Source organism: Camelus ferus, chromosome 24 (assembly GCF_009834535.1).
Source record: "Camelus ferus isolate YT-003-E chromosome 24, BCGSAC_Cfer_1.0, whole genome shotgun sequence".
Lineage (NCBI taxonomy): Eukaryota > Metazoa > Chordata > Mammalia > Artiodactyla > Camelidae > Camelus > Camelus ferus.
Window position 1 is genome coordinate 23597495 of NC_045719.1, and position 21842 is coordinate 23619336.

The 21842-nt window shown below is 39.9% G+C and overlaps 1 protein-coding gene across 14 annotated transcripts in view; it reads right to left on the minus strand.

Annotated features, from left to right (window-relative positions):
- Positions 1-21279, minus strand: part of LOC106730885 (uncharacterized protein FLJ37310-like) — a 103930-nt gene extending 82651 nt beyond the window's left edge. The window contains exons 1-4 of one of the 14 annotated variants that reach the window (XR_004314987.1): positions 20719-21253; positions 14365-14448; positions 12947-13027; positions 10502-10601 (exon numbers count right to left, since the gene is read on the minus strand). Coding sequence is in view for 1 of the 14 variants with exons in the window: in XM_032467402.1 (XP_032323293.1) it covers positions 14424-14448; positions 20719-21182 (489 nt within the window). In the remaining 13 variants the exon portion in view is untranslated. The other 13 variants (XR_004314993.1, XR_004314985.1, XR_004314983.1 and 10 more) reach the window with 13 other exon arrangements.
- Between the last annotated feature and the right edge of the window lie 563 nt (positions 21280-21842).

The following is a 21842-nucleotide window of genomic DNA, read 5'->3' on the forward strand; positions in this document are numbered from 1 at the left end:
AGAAGCCCCAGGAACAATGAGCATCCTGAGCACTCGATGTTGGTTGCTAAACACCATTCCCCACTAAGGGAACTGCAGACCTCTACCTCTGACTGTGGGGGAGTAAGTGGTACTGGAGCACGAGCCCTTCTTCACCCCACATATATGACATATCTTTCAGAAGCTGATCAACAAGTAGTGACAGGTTGATCTGGGAGCCCACTGACTGTTCCAGCTTTCTTTCCTAGGCACTTCCTAGGCTGGGGTGTGAGGCAGGGGGCCCTAAATAGATCAGCACAGTCATCTTGATGATGCAGAGACATGAGAGCTCAGGGAGGCTGGGTGGCTGGAATCTGCAGGACAGGGAACCAGAGGAGGAGAGCGCCTCTCAGAGAAAGGGCTCCAATAAACTACATGGGGCTCGCTTAAGCTTTAAGCTGAGGCAATTGCCATTTCATAGGCAATTATCGAAGAAAGAACAACAGGGAGCTCTGGCCTGAACAACTCCTGGTGTTCACATCATGACCAGCAGCAAACAAGAGAATACACAGAAGACCCAGGAATTTAGTAAAGGCATCACAAACTTTTAAAACAAGCCTCAAAAGGGTTGGGCAGATCCTCCAGGAGAGTAACTGCCTGCTAGAACAAAACAACACTTAAACACAGACACCCAGTAAGGGCTCTTCTATCTGTACAAAAGCAAAACCAATTTACAGATATTTCGTATAATCCAAGAGGAGAACATTCCCAGAGGTTCACAGTTAAGAGATAACAAGTACGTAATATTACAAATATTTTAAATGAGTAAATTACATTGTTATTTAATGCATTAACCATGTTGGCTTTGCTTTTATTTTCGAAAATGTGAATACACTGACTACCTCCATGTCTCTCAAATCGTATTCTGACTCCCAAAGTCCTAAGTTACTCACATGGAAATTCTAATCAGGAGGTTTCCAGGAACCTTAATTCTCAAGATCCTCCTAACTGGTAGTGGCCTTCAAATCTAGCATTCACTCAGTGATGCTCTCACTGAACAAAGTATTTGTACAATGGTGAGTTGCAGAGTTGTCTGCAGAATCATTCATCAATCACACATGAAAAAAGGGCACTTTTAATGTATGTTAAGACACACAACACAGCCTCCAAGGGTCAGATGTCTAACATCTTCCTGTGAAGCTCAAGGATGCTGAGTGTGGCTTCTCCAGCTGCAGGTGAGGGGCCAGGTCCCAGAAAAAGGACTTTGTCAAGCAGACAAGACAAAGGAACAGAGCCTGAACCAGGGGTAAGAACACCACACCCTGCAGAAACTCTGCACCCAGCTTTCACATGGCCCTCAAGCTACAAACAGTCTGGTTTTTTCTAAAGCATCATAAAAATTAAAAAAAAAATTAATAACATATGACAAAGACTGCAAGAGGCCCACAAAGCTAAAATACCTGGCCCTTTACTGAAAAGGTTTGCCTAACCCTAGTCTAGTCTAACTCTGGCTCCCATGGGACCCTCTCAGAAAGCAAACTGTCCTGCTAAACATAAATTGCCAGAGGCAGACTGATAAAAATTCAATGTTTTTCTAATTTTTTCAGCTCTGCCCTTCTAGCTGCTGGAGCTCTACCGAACCTGACCCAGGGTCACGGGCTGAATTACACTCCCCCGGCCTCATGAAAGAGGGGACTTCTGCATGGAAGACCTCTTCTGGCCTCTGGTGCCTTCTAATGTTCGCTCCCCACCAAAGGCAGCATGACCTAACTGGGCAGGCCTGGACAGGGGACTGGGGAGAATGGCCAAAGGCAGTTGCCTCTTCTTCACCCTATAAGCCACCTATACACGCACTGTATCAAAACACAAAGCTCGTTTTACTTAACCATGACACTTGGCCAACGTTACTTCATCAGCAACGAAAATTCTTCAATTCTTCATCCCATGAACTACCTGTTAAGTACCTTCAGTGGACTCAGCACCGTGCGGGTGCTGGGCTGCTGCCCCGACTCCAGGAATTGAGCTTGTCTGTACAAGAAGCAGACTGATAACAAACAACTAAAAAATAAACTGAGGAACTGAGAAGTACGAAGATGAAGCTAAAATAGGAAAATGTGACAGACAGTGAGGGGAAGTGGAAGGGCCTGTTTTGGTGAAAATGCCCAGGTAACAACTCTCTAAGGAGATGACATTTGAGCAGAGGCCTTTCCAAGCAAAGGGAACGCTGAGCGCAATGTGTCTGAGGGGAGCTGAGCTCTTTCTAGCAGAGAACGAGGGCTGCGAGACCAAGCGGGATGGACGAGGGGGAGAAGGGGAGAGACGCGGCGGGGAAGGCGAGGCAGCCGGGGCAGGAGACTTCACACATTTGGTATCAGCTTCCCCGCAAATAACTGCAAATTCAGTGGAATCACCCTACAGTTCCAGGTCAGAAGTCTGAAACTTGGCAGGGCTGCATTCCTGAGGCACCAGAGAATGAGCTCCCTTGCCTTGCCGGCTTCTGGAAGCTGTCCACGTTCCTCGGCTCAGGGATTCTTCCCCGCATTGCTGTCATTTCTTCCCTCATAGTAATTTTTCCTAATTCTCATTTCTCAACTTCTAATCCTCCTGCCTCCCTCTTATACAGACCCTTGTCTGTATATTCACCCCACTGGATAACCCAGGATAACCTCTCCACTTCAAGATCTCTCACTTACTTGTACCTGTGACGTCCCTTTTGCGCTGTAAGAGCACATATTCATAGGTCCTGGGGACTAGGACACGGACACCCTCGGGGGGCATTATTCAGCCCACCACACTTTACTTCTGAGGACTATTTGGAGTCGGAAGTGTGAAGTGGTTATTTTTTAAGATTACTCAGGCTACACTAAGGGGAAAGCGCTACAGTGGGCCAACAATGGAGCAGAGAGATGAGTCAGCAAGTTACTGCTAATACATACTTCCTATTTTTAAAAAAGAAAATAATATCTAAGAGCATAAAATATTATTTAGGTAGTATTTTTTTAAAAATGGAAACAAGGTCAGAAATGAATTAGCAACAGCCAATATTATTACTTCCACAAAAAGAGTACTCTAAGCCATTTTTAATGGCATCTCTGGCATGTTCAAATGAAGAAATTAAAGGTGTAATATTAAATGTTTATATCAGGCGAGAAGGACTGAAATCAATGATCTAAGCTTCCACCTTAAGAAGCTAGAAAATGAGAAGTAAATTAAAACCAAAGCACATAGAAGAAAATGATTACTTAATTAATAAAATTAATGAAACAGAAAACAGGGGGGAAAAATCAAAGCTGGTTCTTTGAGATAATCAAAAAAGTAATCAATGTTTTGCCAGAATTTTTAAGAAAAATGACATAAATTATCAGTATCAAAATGAAAAAGGAGATATCAATATAGATTCAGTAGACATCTTAAAAGGATAAGGGAATATTATGAACAATTTTATGCCAATAAATTTAAAACCATGGATAAAACATATAATATCCCTAAATAACATAATTTATCAAAATGTAAAAAGGAGTGGATAACATGAATAGTCTTCTATCCACTAAAGACATTAAAATCTTAGTTAAAAATCTTCCCACAAAGAAGCTCCGAGACCAGACGGCTTTGTTGGTACATTTTACCAAACAACCATGTAAGAAACAAATACCAGTTCTACACAAGCTTGTCCAGCAAGACAGAAGAAACAGAATCGGAACATTTCCCAATTCACTGTATGAGACCAATAATACCTTGACACCAAAAACAGACAGAGACATGAAAAGAAAATTAAAAACCAATTTCCCTTATGAACGAAGTGCAAAATTCATCAACAAAACTGGCAAATTAAATTCGGCAATATATAAAAGCTATATAGTACATCATGACCAAGAAGGGTGTATTCCAGGAATACAAGATTGCTTAATATTTGAAAATCAATCAATTCACCATATTAAGAGACTGAGAAAGAAAAACCATATAATCATCTTAATAGGTACAAAAATGTTTTTGATAAAATTCAACACCAATTCATGATTAAAAAAACAAACTCAACAAACTGGGAATAGAAACTTTTTCACCATAGTCAAGTACACTGATGAAAAACTTACAGCTAAATTACACTTAATGGTGAAAGACTGAATGCATCCCCCTAAAGCTGAAGAAAAGACAAGGATGGACATTTTCACCACTTTTATTCAACACTGTAATAAGGGCCTAATTTTAAGATAAGACTAAAACAAAAGGCCAACAGAATGGAAAGGAAGAAGTAAAACTGTCCTTTTTTACAGATGACTTGACCATCTACATAGAAATACCAAGGAATCTACAAAAATGATTCCTCGAACTAAAAAGTGAGTTTAATACAGTTGCAAGACACAAAGTCAATATACAAAAATCAATTGCATTTCCACACTTTACAATGTCATTAAAAAATATGCAGTATTTAGGACTAAATCTAGCCGAGTATGTTCAAGACTTGTACAGAGTAATGAGACAGTAAAGAGCATAAGAGCCTGGGTATAACTCCCAAGACTCAACTGACTTTTTAGAAAGGTCCTAAGATAATTCAGTGGAGGAAGTTAGTCTTTAATAAATGGTGAAAGAACTGGACATACATATGAATAAAAAAAAAAAACCCTGAAGTATAATAAAAAATGCATTTGGTTTTTGTCACTGTATCCTGGCACAGAGCTCTTGAAACCTTTAGAATTTCCTGAGTGATAGAAGTATTTTGTTTTTATTTATAATGAGCCCCTCTCAACCATAGCTGGGTTTATGTTAATGAGATGACAGTTGGAGGGCCACTTAAGAGTTTTAGGATGGAGGCTGGTCACCAGAAGGTCCAAGCCATGATAAGAGGTTAGAACTTTCACCCCTACCCTTCAACCTATGGTGACAGTAGAGGGACCAGAGACTGAACTGATCACTAATGGCAAATGATTCAATCAATCGTGGCTATGTAATGGAACCTCTGTAAAAATCATTAATGATTGGGTTCAAGAAGCTTCCGGGGATGGGAGGAGTGTGTAGCTCAAGTGGTAGAGTGCTTGCTAAGCAAGCACAAGGTCCTGGGTTCAACTCCTGGCACCTCAAATAAATAAACAAACCTAATTACCTCCCCACAACCCTGGTGAAAAAAAAAGAGAAAAGAAAAAAGAAGCTTCCAGGTTGTCAAACACATGTTTGGGAGTGTGTCACACCCAAGAGGGCATGGAAGGTTCTAAACACCCTCCAGCCCAAGCCTGCCCTATGCATTCTACCATTTGGCTGTTCTTGAGTTGTATCCTTTAAAATAAACCAGTAATAATAAGTAAAGCACTTTCTGAGGGTCAGTCCAGCCAGTCCTATGATGGGGGAGAGGCGGTGGTTTATGTACCAATTCACCAATTCTGACACCAACTGGGTGTCCAACAATTCAGTTCAATTCTGATACTAACCCCCTAAATCAGCACAGATCCTACAGGTTAAAGGCACTGTCCATGAGCCTGCTTCACTTTAGATGCCAGTCCTAAGTCCTGGAGATAATCCAGACTTCAGACCAACCAGCTAAAAATTTAAGTGTTCCCACAAACCCCTCATCAGATTCAATAAATCAATCGAATAATTCACAAAACTTAGGAAAACATTTTACTTACATTTACCAGTTTATTATTAAGGATACAGCTCAGGATCAGCCGAAAGTAAGAGATGTACAGGGCAAGATACAGGGGAGGAGGGGCACAAAGGTTTCACCCTCCCAACAATCCCACGTGTTCACCACCCTGAAGTTTGCCCCAAGCCTCATTGTTCATATAGTTTTTTAATTGAGTCTTCACTATACAGGCATAGCTGATTAAATCACTGCCCAGTAGTGATTAACTCAATCTCTGGCCCCTCTACCTTCTCAAGGCTGAAGTAGGGCTGAAAGTTCTAACCCTCTAAAGTCAGGATTGATTTTTCTGGCAACCAGCCCCATTCTAAGGTCATCTGGGGCCCCTGCCTTCAGGCATCTCCTTAGCACAAAAAAGATACTCTTATTACTCCAAAGAAATTCCCAGGATTTTAGGAGCTCTATGCCAGGAACCCAGGGCAAAAACCAAATATATATTTTATTATACCACATTACCTAAATCCACATCTTAACAATATATACAAAAAGTAACTAAGAATGAATCATAGGTCTAAGTATAAAGCATAAAAACTGAAAACTTTCTAGAAGAAAACACAGTGAAAAAGTCTTTGTGACTTTGAAGTAGGACAATTTTTCTTAGTTCACAAAATAGAAGCAAGCCATAAAAGAAAACAAATTGATTAACTGGACTTCGACTGAAAAACTTTTGTTCTTCAAAACAAACTGTTAAGAAAAAGACAAGCCAAAGAGCAGGAGTAAAAATATGCTTACTTATCATTTATCATTTAACATTCATCAGCAAAAGGTCTGTATCAAGAATATATTAAAAACTCTGTAACTCAATAAAAAGATGATCTTTTATTTATATTTTTACTAGATCATTGGTAAAAGATGTGAATAAATACTTGACCAAAAAAGATACAGGTGACAAAAAAGCACCAGAAAAGATGCTCAAAATCATTACGCATTAGAGGAATGCAACCTAAAGCCACAATTACATGGTAACTACATATCCATCAGGATGTCTAAAATTAAAGACTGACAACATGAAGCGTTGACGAGAATGTGGAACACCTGGAACTATCATACACCGCTGGCGGCAATGCAAAACGGCTAGAAAATAGTAGCAGCCTCTTATAAAATGAAATGTACAGTTATGACAAAACCCAGTAATTCCACTCTTAAGTACTTATCCAAGAGAAAAAAAAAACACACTCACAAAAAGACTTATATGTGAATGTTCATAAAAGTCAAAATAGTGGAAAAACCCAAATGACAAGTAATTGCTAAACAGATAAATTGTGGTGTATCTATGCAATGGACTACTCAGCATGGAAAACAAATGCTCTGCAATATAATGAAAACCATACTCAGCAATAAAGTGAAACTACTGGAACATATACCATGGGTCAACCTCAAAGCATTATGCTAAGTGAAGGAAACCAGATACAAATGGCCATCTACAGAAGGATTCCATTTGTAGGACATTCTAGAAGAGGAAAAACTATGGTAAAAGCAATGAAGGTCATTGTTTTAAGGGGGTGGGAGTAGGGGAAGGGATAGGCTACATATGGGCATAAGACAGATTTTAACAGCACCACCCACAAGCAGGCTGGCACCAGCCCCAGGACAACCTGATCCCAAAGCCAGCTGCCCCAGGACCCAGCCCCACCCACCAGTGATCTGCAGCGTCTGCACAAGGCAGAGCCTGGCAGCCAGCCATGTCAGAGGCCAGCCTCATCTCCCAGCACAACCACAGCAGTCAGCCCTGCCAACACAGAAGGGTTCACACAGCCCACATAGGGGGCAGCCCTAGAGCACAGAGCTCTGGTGACCAGAGGGGAGTGTGCTGCTGGACCCCATAGGACATCTCCTACCTAAGGCCACTAATCCAAGATCAGGAAGTGTAACCAACCTACCTAATACACAGAATTAAAAACAGAGAATTGAGAAAAATGAGGCAACAAAGTATATATTTTAAAGAAACAAATTAAAATTCCAGAAGAATTAACTGAAGTGGAGATAAGCAAACTACCTGACAGAGTTCAAGATAAAGATCATAAAGATGTTCAGTGAATGTGGGAGAAGAACAGATGTAAAGAATTTTACTGTCACCATTTGCAGATGACATGATACCATGTATAGAAAGTCCTAAAGACACTACCAAAAACTATTATAACTTATCAATGAATTCAGTAAAGTTGCAGGGTACAAAACTTTAAGTTCTACCTTTCTAACAACAAACTATCAGAAAGAGAAATTAAGAGAACAATCCCATTTACAGATGCATCAAAAATAATAAAATAACTAGGAACAAATCTAACTAAGGAAGTAAAAGACCTGTACTCAGAAAACTGTAGGGCAATGATGAAAGAAACTGAAGACAACACCAACAAACGGAAAGATATACCATGCTTGTGGATTAAGAATATTGTTAAAATGACCACAATACCCAAAGCAATATACAGATCCAGTGAATTCCTATCAAAAGACCCATGGCATTTCAACTAGAATAAATCTAAAATGTTTATGGAAACACCAAAGAACCCAAATAGGGGAAATGATCTTGAGAAAGAAAAACGGAGCTAGAGGTATGATACTCCCTGATTTCAAACTACACTACAAAGCTACGGTCATCAAAACAACATGGTACTTGCACCAACACACACACACAGATTAATGGAGCAGAACACAAAGCCCAGAAGTGAACCTACATTTATAGGAGCAATTAATATACAAGAGAGGCAAGAACGTAAAACAGGGAAATAAATGATGTTAGGAAAACTGGATGGTTATTGCAAAAGAATGAAACTGGCCTACCTACTCCCACAATATACAAAAATTAACTCAAAGTGGGTTAAAGACTTAAATATAAGACCTGAAACCACAAAACCAGAAGAAAGCAAAAGCAGTATACTCCCTGTCATTGGTCTTAGCAATAATTTGTTTGTAAATGACTCCTCAGGCAAAGGAAACAAAAGTAAATATAAACAAATGGGACTATATCAAACTAAAAGCTTCTGCACAGTGAAGGAAACTGTCAACAAACAAAAAGGCAACCTATTTGAATGGGAAAATATATTTGCAAATGATAGAGCTAATAAGAGGTTAATCTCTAAAATATACAAAGAACTCATATAACTCAGTATCAAAAACACAGGCACCCCAATTAAAAAGTGGGCAGAGGCCTGAATAGACATTTTTCCAGAGAAGACATACAGATGGCCAAAAGTCACATGAAATCATTAATCACAAGGGAAATGTAAATCAAAACCACAATGAAATATTACCTCACACCTGTCAGAATGGCTATTATCAAAAAGAAAACAAATAACAAGTGTTCGTGAGAATGTGGAGAAAAAGGAACTCTTATGCACTGTTGGTGGGAATGTAAAGTCATGCAGCCACCATGGCAAACAGTATGGATACTCCTCAAGAAATTAAAAATAGAATTATCATACGATCCACCAATTTCACTCCTTGGTAGCCTTCCAAAGAAAACAAAAACACTAATTCAAAATCATATATGCACCCCTATGTTCACTGCAGCATTATTTACAGTAGCCAAAATATGAAAGCACCCTAAGTGTCCACTGATAGACAAACGAATAAAGAAGATATGATATATATTTTCAGTGGAATATTAGTCATTAAAAAAAACGAAATCTTGCTACTTACGAGAACATGGATAGACCTAAAGGGCATTATGCTAAATGAAATAAGTTAGACAGAGAAAGACAAAGATCATATGATTTCATTTATACATGGAATCTATAAAACAAAACAAATCAACAAACATAACCAAACAAAAACAGTCACAGATAGAGAATAAACAGGTGGTTGCCAGAGGGGGCAAGGGTAGGACGATGAGTGAAATAGGTGAGGGAGATTAAGAGGTACAAACTTCCAGGTGCAAAATAAATGAGTCACGGTGATGAACTGTACAGTAGAACACAGTCGATTATATTTAGTAACTCTGTATGCTGACAGATGGTAACTAGACTTCTCACAGTGACCATTTCGTAATGTATAGGAAGACTGAATGACTATGCCATGCACCTGGAACTAACACAGTGTTATAAGTCAATCATACTTCAATTAAAAAAGAAAAAAGAAAGCTTTTTAAGTAAAGAACATGTTCTATAGCACAACTACCCTCATGGTTTAAACATCTGTCAAAACTAATCAACAACATATGTACTTAAAATTGGTGCATTTTTGCAAGAAATTCTTATCCCTATAACAGATTTTTTTTTTAATTTCCAAAAAAAGAATCTTATGCTAAACACAGATCTGTAGATATCTAGCTTTCACTTATAAAGTCTCTAAGGGACTAACACTCACATACACAAATATAATTTAACCTGAGATTCTGAAACAATACTGAGTTAGGTAAGTTCATTAGACAGAGGCCTCCACATATCTAACCATGTCATGAAATCTACATCCATTTGAAAATACAACGTTCAATAATAAAGCATGTTGACAATTTTAGTGAGAAGTTTTTAGTCAAAACACAATTTACTAGAACTGAAAAGCAGAAGCAAAAGTACCTTTACTTAAAAAAAAAAAAAACCCACACTAGTGTAATTCAGTGAAATACTCAATTTAGAGTTCTACATACAGGAATCAATTACCAAGAACTGTTTATAATCTATTTCAGGAATTTCAAAAGAAAAGATCCTCAGTCTCAGTAATTTCTCAAAAAACTTCATTTCAAAAATTTTATGGTAAAAACAACACATATGTACTTTGCTACTTAGCCTTAGAACACTAACAGAAAAAAATAAACAGATGACAGGATCAGTTACATCTGATGCAGTACCCTAGTTTAAAAAGACCTTTTCATAATTTCGTCAAAGATAATATATTAAAAAATTTAACTCCTAAACATTTCACAATGAGTTCTGACTATCAAAATGTTATTTCTCAGGATACTAAGAGACTTACAGGCAAGCCATGAACCCAGAAGCAGTGCATCCACAAGGAGGAGTATACGTGTGACACCGAATCCCAACCTGGAGTCGGTCCTAGGGCACGGCACGGTTATCTGAAAGCACGTACATGGAGGAAACATCATCTCCAGCCATAACTACGATATATATTTTTTCTGGATCTAGGTATTACTGTAGTCAAATAGAAAATTCATCTAAATAGATTACTGTACCCAGAGTGGCATTTTGATATTACATATCTTCTCAGTCAACACAGGACCACTACAGTGTGTAAGTGCCTGAAATTGTAAGAACTTAAAAAGGAGACTTCATATTGCAAAAGATTTAAAATCACTGCTACAGTAAAGAAAACTCTGCCCTAAGAGTCAGAAGTAGTTCCAATGGAGCCACCACCTTTAACCAAGTACTTAACCTCACAGAGATTCTGTAAAATGAAAGCATCTGAATAGCTGTATAAGGTCTTTTTATTCTGAAATTTTTCCCGCTAAATGTTGCAACAATAATTCAGAAATGCAATTAATGTTACAATTTTAGTTACCCAAATGGAAAAATACACTAAATATACTTGGTAATTTTTTCAAAATTATTTACTTTGTATCTATTAGCTTAATATAATTTCTTACTGTAATTATTATTACCAAAAGTTTGAAGGTGGGAAAAAGAAACCATCACTCCTAAGCTGTGACTTTATTTGTAGACAGAGCTCACACAGGTGCAGTCATAATGGGAGTAACACTTCACATGTAGCTCTCTTCTCATACTATGTATTTTTCACACTGTAATGTAGTTTTCACTTTATCACTTTAAGTAGTATCTTAACATTCTACTGAGTGCACTTACATATCTGCATATTCATGTATATTTGTATGCATCTGTACAATGAAATACTAAAAGGATGAATTGAAATAATAAAAATTGCTACTTTTATTTGGGAAAGAATGGTGTACAGGGAGTGGGTAAGAGTGGGACTTCTCTGTATACTTTTCACACATATTGTATACATTTCATACATTTTGACATACTACCTATTTTTTAAACTAAAATATAATTTTAAAAATGTAAAGATAAGTAAAATACGATTGTTGACTCTAAATAAAAGATTTAAATGAGAAGTCAGAAATCACTCAGTCCAACCTGCAGTGCATAGAGGGATCATTTTATTAACAGTGCTTAATTATCTGTTCTTGTAGCATATTAAAAAAAAGGACATGGAAAACCAACCAAGATCAGGAGCCAGAGACCCTATCAGTGAATTTCAGAGAAACTGCTCACATCCCAATAGCCCCTGAAAAAAAAGTCAGTGAATCACAGCACAGTGTAATGGCTGATTAGATTCAGCAAATACCTGCTGAGTCCCTATTACACACTGTGTTGTTAGAACATGTAAGATGATTCTCAAAAAAGAAAATAGAAGTTCCTGTCCTCAAGAAATTTGAGGCAAGACCACTTCACAAGCTTTAAGTGTTTGGAAATAGACAAGGTGCCACTAGAATACAGACATACAGAGAAGAGAAACATTTGTGGGGGCAGAAAGGGAAGAGGGAAAATGAGTAACTTTAGGGGGTTGAGGAGCTAACATAACCAATAAATGAGTACATTTACATTTTTGAGGATTTTGTTTTTGAATATGACTGCTTCAGAACAGAAATTAAAGCTCTAATTATGTGAAAGACTATACTTCAACAATAACTAATAAATGAGGTCTGATTAAAATTAAGATTTTATACTAATATAGAATATGTTTAAATATTCTTACGTATGTAAAGAGATTTTGTTTATGCAGAATTATAGTACACTTAATGTATACATATTAATAAAGACAGACCTACTAAACTGTCTGTTTCAAATATATGTAAGAAAAGAAAACCTTTCAGAGAGATTCAAAAGAATGGTTCTATTATACACTGAGTTACTAAAACAAATGATTTTCTCCAATTTTTCTGTAATTCAAACTTTTTTTTTTTTGGACAAAATACAGTAACAAACTTTATGAGTTAAAGTATAGGAGATTATCCTGATCATGAAAAGTACACAGAGCAAAGAAAACAGACTTGCTTGGCCCTTGGGAAAAAGTATTCAAGCCCAGCAGTATTTAATCTGGTCAAGCACCTGGTATGTTACTTAGTATGTCTCCAAAACAGCAACCTATAAAAGATACCTGTAAACTGTACTAAAGCATTGAAACTTTTTCCAAAGAGCATTAATATTGTGGAGACCTAAAACAAATGGGCAGCAAAGGAATAGGTAAAACAAAAAGAATTCTATCAGTAATTATAGTGGTATAACTATAAAACCTACTACCAACACAGACGGTAATGAGTTATGACCATCAGCACTTACTTCTGAAGTCTCATTCTGCCTTCACTACACCACCATCACTCCTCAAAGATTCATAGAATTGGGCCTCCCTTAAAAGCCCCCAGACTGTTCTGTGTCTCACCAATGAGCCTCTCAGTGGTCCTCAGAGCCATCAGTATGGTGTTAGACTCAGTCACCTGGAGAGACAGCCATCCACCTGGTCCTAAGGTCACAGATATAAGAATCCTAATTCTCTCAGTGTAAGTTTTCCATATTGTTTAAGGAAAAAATTTAAATATATGAAGCCCTTATAAAAACTATTAACATCTATAATAATGAGCACTGCATTGGCGTACACTGTCACATGACACCTCCAACAACGCTACCGGGAGGGCAGCATTACTCGCATTTGCCAGATGTAAGGGCAGAAGCCTGTACTCAGAACATCATCTCCCAGGCTGCTGACAAGAATAATCCTGCTCTCTTTGATTACCAAACTCAAGCTTGAACTAATCCTTTTAGACACAGTACATTATATCAAAAGCTAAAATATAACTCATTCATACCTGAATGTTCCTAAATACCATAGAATTCTGCCATATTTTAAGGTGGAAGATACAGGGTTTGAAGTTTGAGAAACTGAGGACCCTTAACAATGAAACTGACCAAAATCAGCCACAACTAAGACAGCTGTAAAAACATTCTGTCTAGAAACACTTCCCCTATGTCCCCTGCACTGCTCTTCGTAGACTCTAAATGCTCAAAACATACGTGTGGAATGAGTAAATCACTGTATGCTGTTCCCTCAGGTGTCTGATTATCTCAAGTGGATTATCTCATTTATATTTTTACTGAAAAAAAAAAGTTATGCCTCAGTTCCTTCTACTTTCATTTACTTATTCATAAATTACAATGATACTGCATATTATCAGCATTTTAATCTTTATCAGCTACATTTTTTACTAACTGAAATAGAGTCATTCAAATTCATGACTCAGAAATACTTACAAATATGGAAAATGCAAGATAACTTAATCTCTGGCTTTTGGTAACACAGCACAAACAGAAAAAAAAAAAAAAAAAAAAAACAGCTTTTGCTGCTGTAGGTACCAATTTAAAAATACAACTTGTGGACACATACCTGAGTGAGTACTACCACAAACACCAACCTCCAAAGCGAACATCTGTGCTTAACATTTTGTCCTGGGGCAGCTACTGCTACTCAAATACAGCATTTTTTAAACAACTCATAAATACAGAACACACTGTTGTGACTAGAAGACACAATGCTTCCTTCCAAGCTGACCTTTCATAAATATTATTCATGTACTACAAATGAATATTTTAATGGCTTGAATTATTTTCTCAACTTCCAAAACAACTTTTCCACTATATTGTAAAAGTTTCTAATACTGACATGCATTTTTTTTATGGTAAAGCAGTAAAAAAACAGACAAAGAAGAATTGCTGGTAACAAAATTCAAACCACTTCATAATGGAAAACAGGCTATCACTAAGGAAAAATTAGACTACAGTTTTAAAAACAATATATTTACATACCAGCACAGAATATCCCTGGGACTTCACTTCTGTTATGGTCCGCACTTTGTTATCAGATTTTAAAGCATCCACAGCTTTTGAGAGCTAAACAGAAATCAGTAGGGTAAGGAGGGAAAAGGGGAAAAATCATTTTCAGATTGATATCAACACTATATCTTAATATTAGAAGCAAACAGTTTAATCTTTACACTCACAATTTTTATAAGATTTTTACTCAATGAACTTTTGGCATAAACTCTGTTTATTCCAAGCCCCACAAATCCTAGTTAAGAAAAATAAAAGGACAATCATTTGAGTCAGTGAGGTATTCAGGATAGACTCCCCCCCCCACACAAGCTGGTTATCTTGGGACTTAAGAATCTACCACCTCCTTGAGGTTCATGTCAAGAGCTTTGTCCTAATTTTCATGTTCTCCTTCCTTTTGAGGCATATTTTTGAAGAATGTGGTATATGTAACATATTTGTAAAATCAATCTAGTGCTTAATACTTACTGCTTTTCTTCAGCCTTTTAGAGAAGAGCTATAAAGCAGCATGTCTCCTTCAATTATCCCTCCTTAAACACAACCAAGGTAATCCACCACAGTTTACTAAATTGTACATCACTAAATCAGATTAACTAGTGGGAAGGCCATGCTGACTGGTGAAAACTCTAACTTACAGAATACTATTTAAAATACAGTTTTATCACCTTCAAGTGTATTCAGAAGTACATAATAGCTAACAATTCCTTATCACAGGGAAGCACTGTGGGATCAGCCTTTTTGCTAGTGTACTAGGTGTTAATAGCTCAATTACTTTTTTAGTCATACTACACACGTGGTTTCAGTATTTCCATCCCATGTTTCTCTCCTGACTCTGTCCCATGTACTTAACCTGAAGCCACTTCCATTTAGAAGTCCAACAAGCAATTCAACCTGAATCTATAAAAGTTCATTTTTTCTCCCAAAAAGCCCAGCTCTCCCTCCTAACTTTCCTGATTTTTTCAGAGCATCACCCAAATCCAGCCTTCCATTCTGACTGCAATTTTCTACAAATAATTCCATGCACAGAATTCACCTCCTACTTAAAACCCTTTAATTATTTCTAATTTCCAAAATACCTGATTTCAAAGACCTTAATTTGATATTCAAAGTCCTATAAAACCTGTTCCCAACCTTCTTGTTCCCTGAGTAAGCACAAGTTTTCCTTACACATCAGAAATGCCTTCCATCTAGTTCAAGGGGGCAGGCGGGGGTGGTGGTGATTCTTATTTGTAATCGGGCACATGTGCACACACCTTCTCAGGGTAGTTTGCAAACCCATTTTTCAAAGAAAGTACAAAGATGAACTCTGGCTCACAGCAGAATAAATTTGCAAGAATTCCAAACGATCTCAGTATGGAGAAAATCATGAAGGAGAACTGGTACCCAGGGCAGCCTCCACATTAAACAGCTGATGGCCTTGGGTAGGACCCAACACTAATGACAATAGCTACCACTAACTGAGTACTTCATTATGTTCCCAGCACCTCATGTAACCCCCAAAACAACCTAAGAAGTAGGTACTATTTTTATTCTTGTGGAACAGATAAAATAATTGGGACTTGGGGAGGTTAAGTAAACACCGTCAGCTAGTAAGTGGCAAACTCCACACTTGAAGGAAGAATGACTACGCTACACAGTTCAAGCTTCAGTTTCCTCATGAAGAAAGCCAAATGGATATAACCAGACACGTTCATTCATTCAGAGGTACTGAGGACCCATTTTGGTGCTCAGCCCTCAAGGAACTACAGTCTAGGAAAGAAAGACAAACAATAAACTAATCATAAAATGTACATTTCAAAATGCTTTACGTGCTCTAAATGGTGCTACAGTAATTTGCAACCGGAACTGTATGGTCTGCAGGGGGGAAGGGGAGCTTAGTCAGGAAAAGCTTATCCATGTCAGCACTATTTCAGTTGAGATTAGAAAGATGAGTAGGAGCTGGGGGTAGTTAGTTATCACAAAACTGAGGATAGCGGTCACCTCTAGAAGGGGATTTAATAAGACATTTCTAAAGAACTGACAATGTTCTATTCTACAATTTGCACAATAATTACATTATTTATTAATTTTTTTAAAAGGTATGCTTTACATTTGCTTAAATACGTCAAAGTGAAATTAGAAGTGGTAAAAAAAATACTCCAATAAGTGTAAAATAAACACCTAGAAATATATAAATTATCAAGAAGAAACAGAAAATGTAAAATCTTGTAACCATGTGTTAAAAAATTTTTGAATCAGTAGTTTAACATGTTCCCATCAAAACCAGGTTCAAACAAAATCCAGGTTCAGACTGCTTTACAAACAAGTTCTACCAAACTTTAAAGGACTCAATCATTCCAACCACCAGGAGTGCATTATTAGGGATGTTGCTAATATCAAAATGAATTTTGTTTCATTTTACTTGTACTCAAAACTGTTCAGAAACTCTGGATTTTCTGTTGCTCATGTAAGGTGATCTCCTCACGTCTTTGAGCTCTAAAAACCACACAAGAGACTATATTATTAAAAGTTACATTAACAGTTAAGCCAGCACAGCTAGGAATCTGGTCTGGAGCGTCTGTAGAGGATTTATACTGCTGCTGGTCCTGCCTTTCAAACAGGCGGTACCAACACCCAGCAAAGTTCCAGGGAAGGATGGGGAGAGTGCTAGAGCTGAGAGTAACAAGGGCAAGGTCATGGAGGAGATGAATCTCAGAAGGAGGCAGGACCTGCCCAGGGCCCAGCCTTTCTTGGGGACAGGCTGGAGGGAAACACCACTGGCATCTTAACAGGACGCTCCTCCGGTGCAGGGACTGACTGCTGCATGTGCACTGCACGCGGGTCGTGTGGCACGTCCACCTCCACCACATACACACCGAAGGCCAATAACACCTCCAATCAATGTAACAACAAAAAGCAAAACAAAACCCACATACATTTCAAAATGCCCCTGGAGACGAGGAAAAAAATTCACACCCACTGAGTACCCTTAAATAAGCAGAAAGAAGAGAGAACAAGCACAGTGGGGAGGAAGTCAAAGAGAGACAATGAGGGAAACACAAAATGTGATGAGGAATCAGCAGAAAAAAGGCATCCTTCAATGACCTTCACCTACCAGGTCAAGTCCCAGCTCCTTAGAAAACAAAGTCCTTCAGGACTCGGCCCCACCTATCCCAGCTGCCTCCCCTCCAGCCTTCTCCCTAAGGCGCCCACCCACACCCTCCCTTCTCAGACAACTGGTTTCCCTGACCGGATGTACCGCGCTCAGACCTCCGTGCCCTGGCATGTGCATTCTCCTCTACCTGGAGTGCACGTCTCAAGGCAAACTCCCAGTCATACATCCATACCCAGTGCCAAGGTTTGTGAAGCCAGACACAGGCAGCCCCACGCCACCCAGCCCTTCCGTGCTCCCACCCAACTGCACCCCGCTGCCTGCAGCAGGAGCTACTGAAGGGCAGGCACCCCTTGAGTCCTCACAGAGAACTCGAGCTCAATGAATTCTAAGAGAATGACCTTGCATGAAAGGTTTTTGTAAAAGGCTAAAAAAAGCAAATCACACAGAAAGCAGACAATAGATATTTTCTACTATTGAAAGCATGTATTTTCTAAACTCTGATCTTTGGTTGAGCATCACTTAGGAACCAGACAGAGATGCTCTACCACTTCCTAGTCGGGTATCTGTGGGCAAATTAAGTAAACTCACTGTGACTCAAATTTCCAATAACTGAAAGAAACCACCCCTGCAGTGTGGGTAAGACGACTAATTAACATATGCTTAAAAAAAAAAGTAACAGAAAGCATTGGCTAAATGGCAGTTCTGACTAGCCTGCCATCATCACAGACACCTTAACAAGACCAGATACTGTACCACCAGGAATGTGAGCACAACGAAATTTTGGTTAAAACTATTTTTTAGGAGAGCTGAAAGTCAACAAATCCAACAGCTTGTCCTCCAGCTGCACTGTGCTCTCTACAGTCCTCAGTACCGATCCCCATTGACCACTCTGTCCCCCGGCTCTGCTGACAATGTGGACTCCCAGGTCTCTGGTCTCTGACCACATCTCCTCCTCCTCCTCCTCTGTAGCTTGACTGCTATGGACACCTAAAGTCAGGCATTTCTTTGGCTCAGCTCACTCACTTTTTCTTATCTTGTGCCTTCTCAAGGCTTCAATTACAATCTCTATGGAGATGACCCCATGACTTCTCAGTCACATTCAGAAAATGTTTCAAGCTGAATTTATCCAACATACTTATCTTAATTAGGTCATGAAGCATACAGCTTCAGCTTCTCTCTTTCATACCATTTTTTTCCTTTTCTCCTGGGTCTTATACATCCCACCAGTCCTCAGCTTCCTTTGCCCACCTCTTAAAACTACTTGCTTGTCACGGTTCCTCCTTTGCTCTTTCTGTTCTGTCTCCCTGGTTCTTAAACTCTCTGGGATAATGAATGCTTTGAAAATCTACTGAATGCTACGGATTATTTACTAAAAAGATAAACACACAGAATACATGCATGCAATTTCACCTAACCAAAGATCTCAAATAAGAAGCTGTGTTCATCCACACCAGACTACCACTTACACAAATTTTCATCTCCAGATGCCATATCCCTTTCATTTTCAGGATGCCTTCTAGATACAGCCTAAAGGGCCTCAAAAACCAGCATCATGAACTTAACGAGTCCAAACCAGAACTCAGTATTTCTCCTTAACAAACCTCCTCTGCCTACAGTACTCCTGCCACCATGGCCCCAAGCTAGAAGCCTTGGAATTAACAACCTTCCCCAAACCACACCACCACGTCCTGTCTCAGAATCTCTCCCAAATCCAAATTCCACCTCTTCAGCCTCTTACCCTGTAAGACCTCATCATCCTTTGCTTCATCCCATACCTGCCATGATGAAAAGTCCACCACTCCTCTGATAAGAGCCCCTTACTGACTCTAACATCTCCATCTTTCACGCCACTACATCACTTCACCTCTAGAAGGTCACACAGTCTGATTCTCCACCTCGGTTTTCTCCTCTCATTTCCACCAGTGTTTATTTAGATTCTTCAAATATTTCAAAACTGATCGTGTGCCTGTCTCTTTTCAAAAACTCTGTTTCTCCATTGCACAAATATAAAATTGAACTCTGTTCTGCCTACAAAGTCCTCCACAATTTGCCACCTAATTCCTTTTCCAGGATTGGATTCCACAGCTTAGACTGTCACTTGCACCTGTCTTTATATCAAAACCACACCCACTTGGAAAGGCTCAATTCAAACTCCACTCTTTATATCCTCTATGATTAGGAAAGCACTTTGCACAGAAAAGGCAAAATTCCTAACGAACAGATTCAGAAAATGAAAAAAAAAATTTCTTCCTTAAAATCTTTAAGTCTTTCGAGAAACATTAAGCTTTACAAAATATCAGCTCCACAAGTCTCTGTCAGCACAAAATACCACAGGTAGCTGATTCTAATAAAAAACAACACCCACCCCCACATTCCATGAACGCTTCTGAGGGATGTGGAGCCAGAAAAGGGAGCCTGCATGTGGTCCTGCAAGAACTCCATCAGGGCTGCAAACACACTGAGCACTAAAGCAGTAACTGGGAAAGTCCACAGTCACTGTGCTAAAACGACTGGGTGCCTTTACGCTAGTAACGGAGCTCACGCGCGGTACAAGGGGAAAAAGTCAAATTAGGCCCAACTCCAAATGACCCCTTAAGAAATCAAGACAGGAATGCCGACTTACCCTTCCTGAAACGCGAACGGTACCACACCAACAACCACTTAAAAACTTCAACACTGAAACATTCCACACCAACACTGGTGCTGCTCATGCTGCTTAGAAAGCCCGCGCAAGAGAGCAGCCCTGGCAGCACGGAAGGTGCTGAAGCAAAGCCGGCCGCAGAAAACGCAGGCGAGGGGGCAAACAAGATGACTTCAGGGCTGTGCACACACGCCGCTGCCAACCGCTTCCCAGACCACGGCCGCCGCCGCGAGCACCTGAAGGACTTCGCGGCTTCACAGTCCGACCTCAAGGGAAGGCTGCGAGGAGCACCCGGAGGTGGGGGCTCCGTTCCCGTTCTGGGGGTCCCTGGAGGCCACGTTCCCGGCCTCCACCCCCACCCCCGCGCCCAGCGAGGGCCGGCCCGGGAAGCGCCGCGAGCAACGCCCCAGCGCGAACCGCCCGGCCATGCCCGAGACCCCAGGCGCGCGGACTGCGGGGCAGCCCTGCGGGGGTCGGGGCCGCGCTCGGGGTTGGGGTCGCGGGTCGTGGGGCCGAAGCCGCAGCTGCGTCTGCCGAGGCCGGGCGGGGGGCCCCTCGGGCGGGCGCGGCCTGCAGGCCGGGCGCGGACACTCACCACACCACGTCGGGGGAGCCCTCGCCGGTGTAGCAGGCTGCTGGAGCGCCGCCCACGTCGAATACCTGCCCGCGGACCATCTTGGGGCCGCCGCCGCCGCCGCCGCCGCCGCCGCCGCCGAGCTGGGCACGAAGCTCCGCGGCAGCCGCTCGGCCCACACCGCGCCTCCCGGAGGGACTGCCCTGCCGCCGCTGCAGCCGCCGCCGTTGGCCGGAGGGAGCACGGCCTGCGCCGCTCGGGAGAACCGCAGAACAGCCAGCTGCTCGAACATGATTCCCCCTGGCCGCCTGACAAACTGACCTTCGAGTGGGCGGAGGGAGGGACGGTGCGGAAGAGGACGCCGGGGCGGGGCCGAGAAGCCTGCGCGCGGATTGGCTTTCGTGACCCCGGGGGCGGGTCTGGTGGCCCCACAGATTTGTAGTCTTTTTGTCTATTAGGATTAATTCTGGTGTGAACATTTGCATACAAGTTTTTTTTTTAAACCAAAAATGTTCATTGTAATTTTACTTAAACTTCATAGAAGAAAAAAACTAAAACAAAACTGGAGGAATTACCGCATTTCAAGTAAATGTATCTTTGTCATGGGAAATAGTGTTGCGTAAAAGATCTCTATAAGGTACAAAGAGTTAATGATAAATAAACAAACAAACAAACAAATAAATAAATAAAATTATGAAATGCATTAACAGGTTGTGAAATAAATTAAAGACATTTTGTGTTTTCTAAACACTGTGCTTCAAATTTAGACATTATCTATTGATTTCATTTTGAAAGTTTGACATTCACAGATTCTCTTCTACCACTGTTATTCCCAACTCAGATTTTGAATAGTTATATGTATTTTAAAAACATTGTTCATGTTTACAATATTTCAAGTCTTGTTGGGAACTATAATTCCTATTGTTTCTAAAACTTTGTTTCAAATTTAGAACACATTCACCGTTTAAAGTTAAAATAACAAAATACTGTACATTGAGAAGTTTCACTTCCACACTTGTGACATCTTAGTTCCCCCTACCATTATTAGATAACTACTTAGTTTCTTAAATGATATTTCCAATGTTTCAGATACAAACAAAAATGAAAATATACTTTATTTTCCACTTTTCTCACAATTATGCATT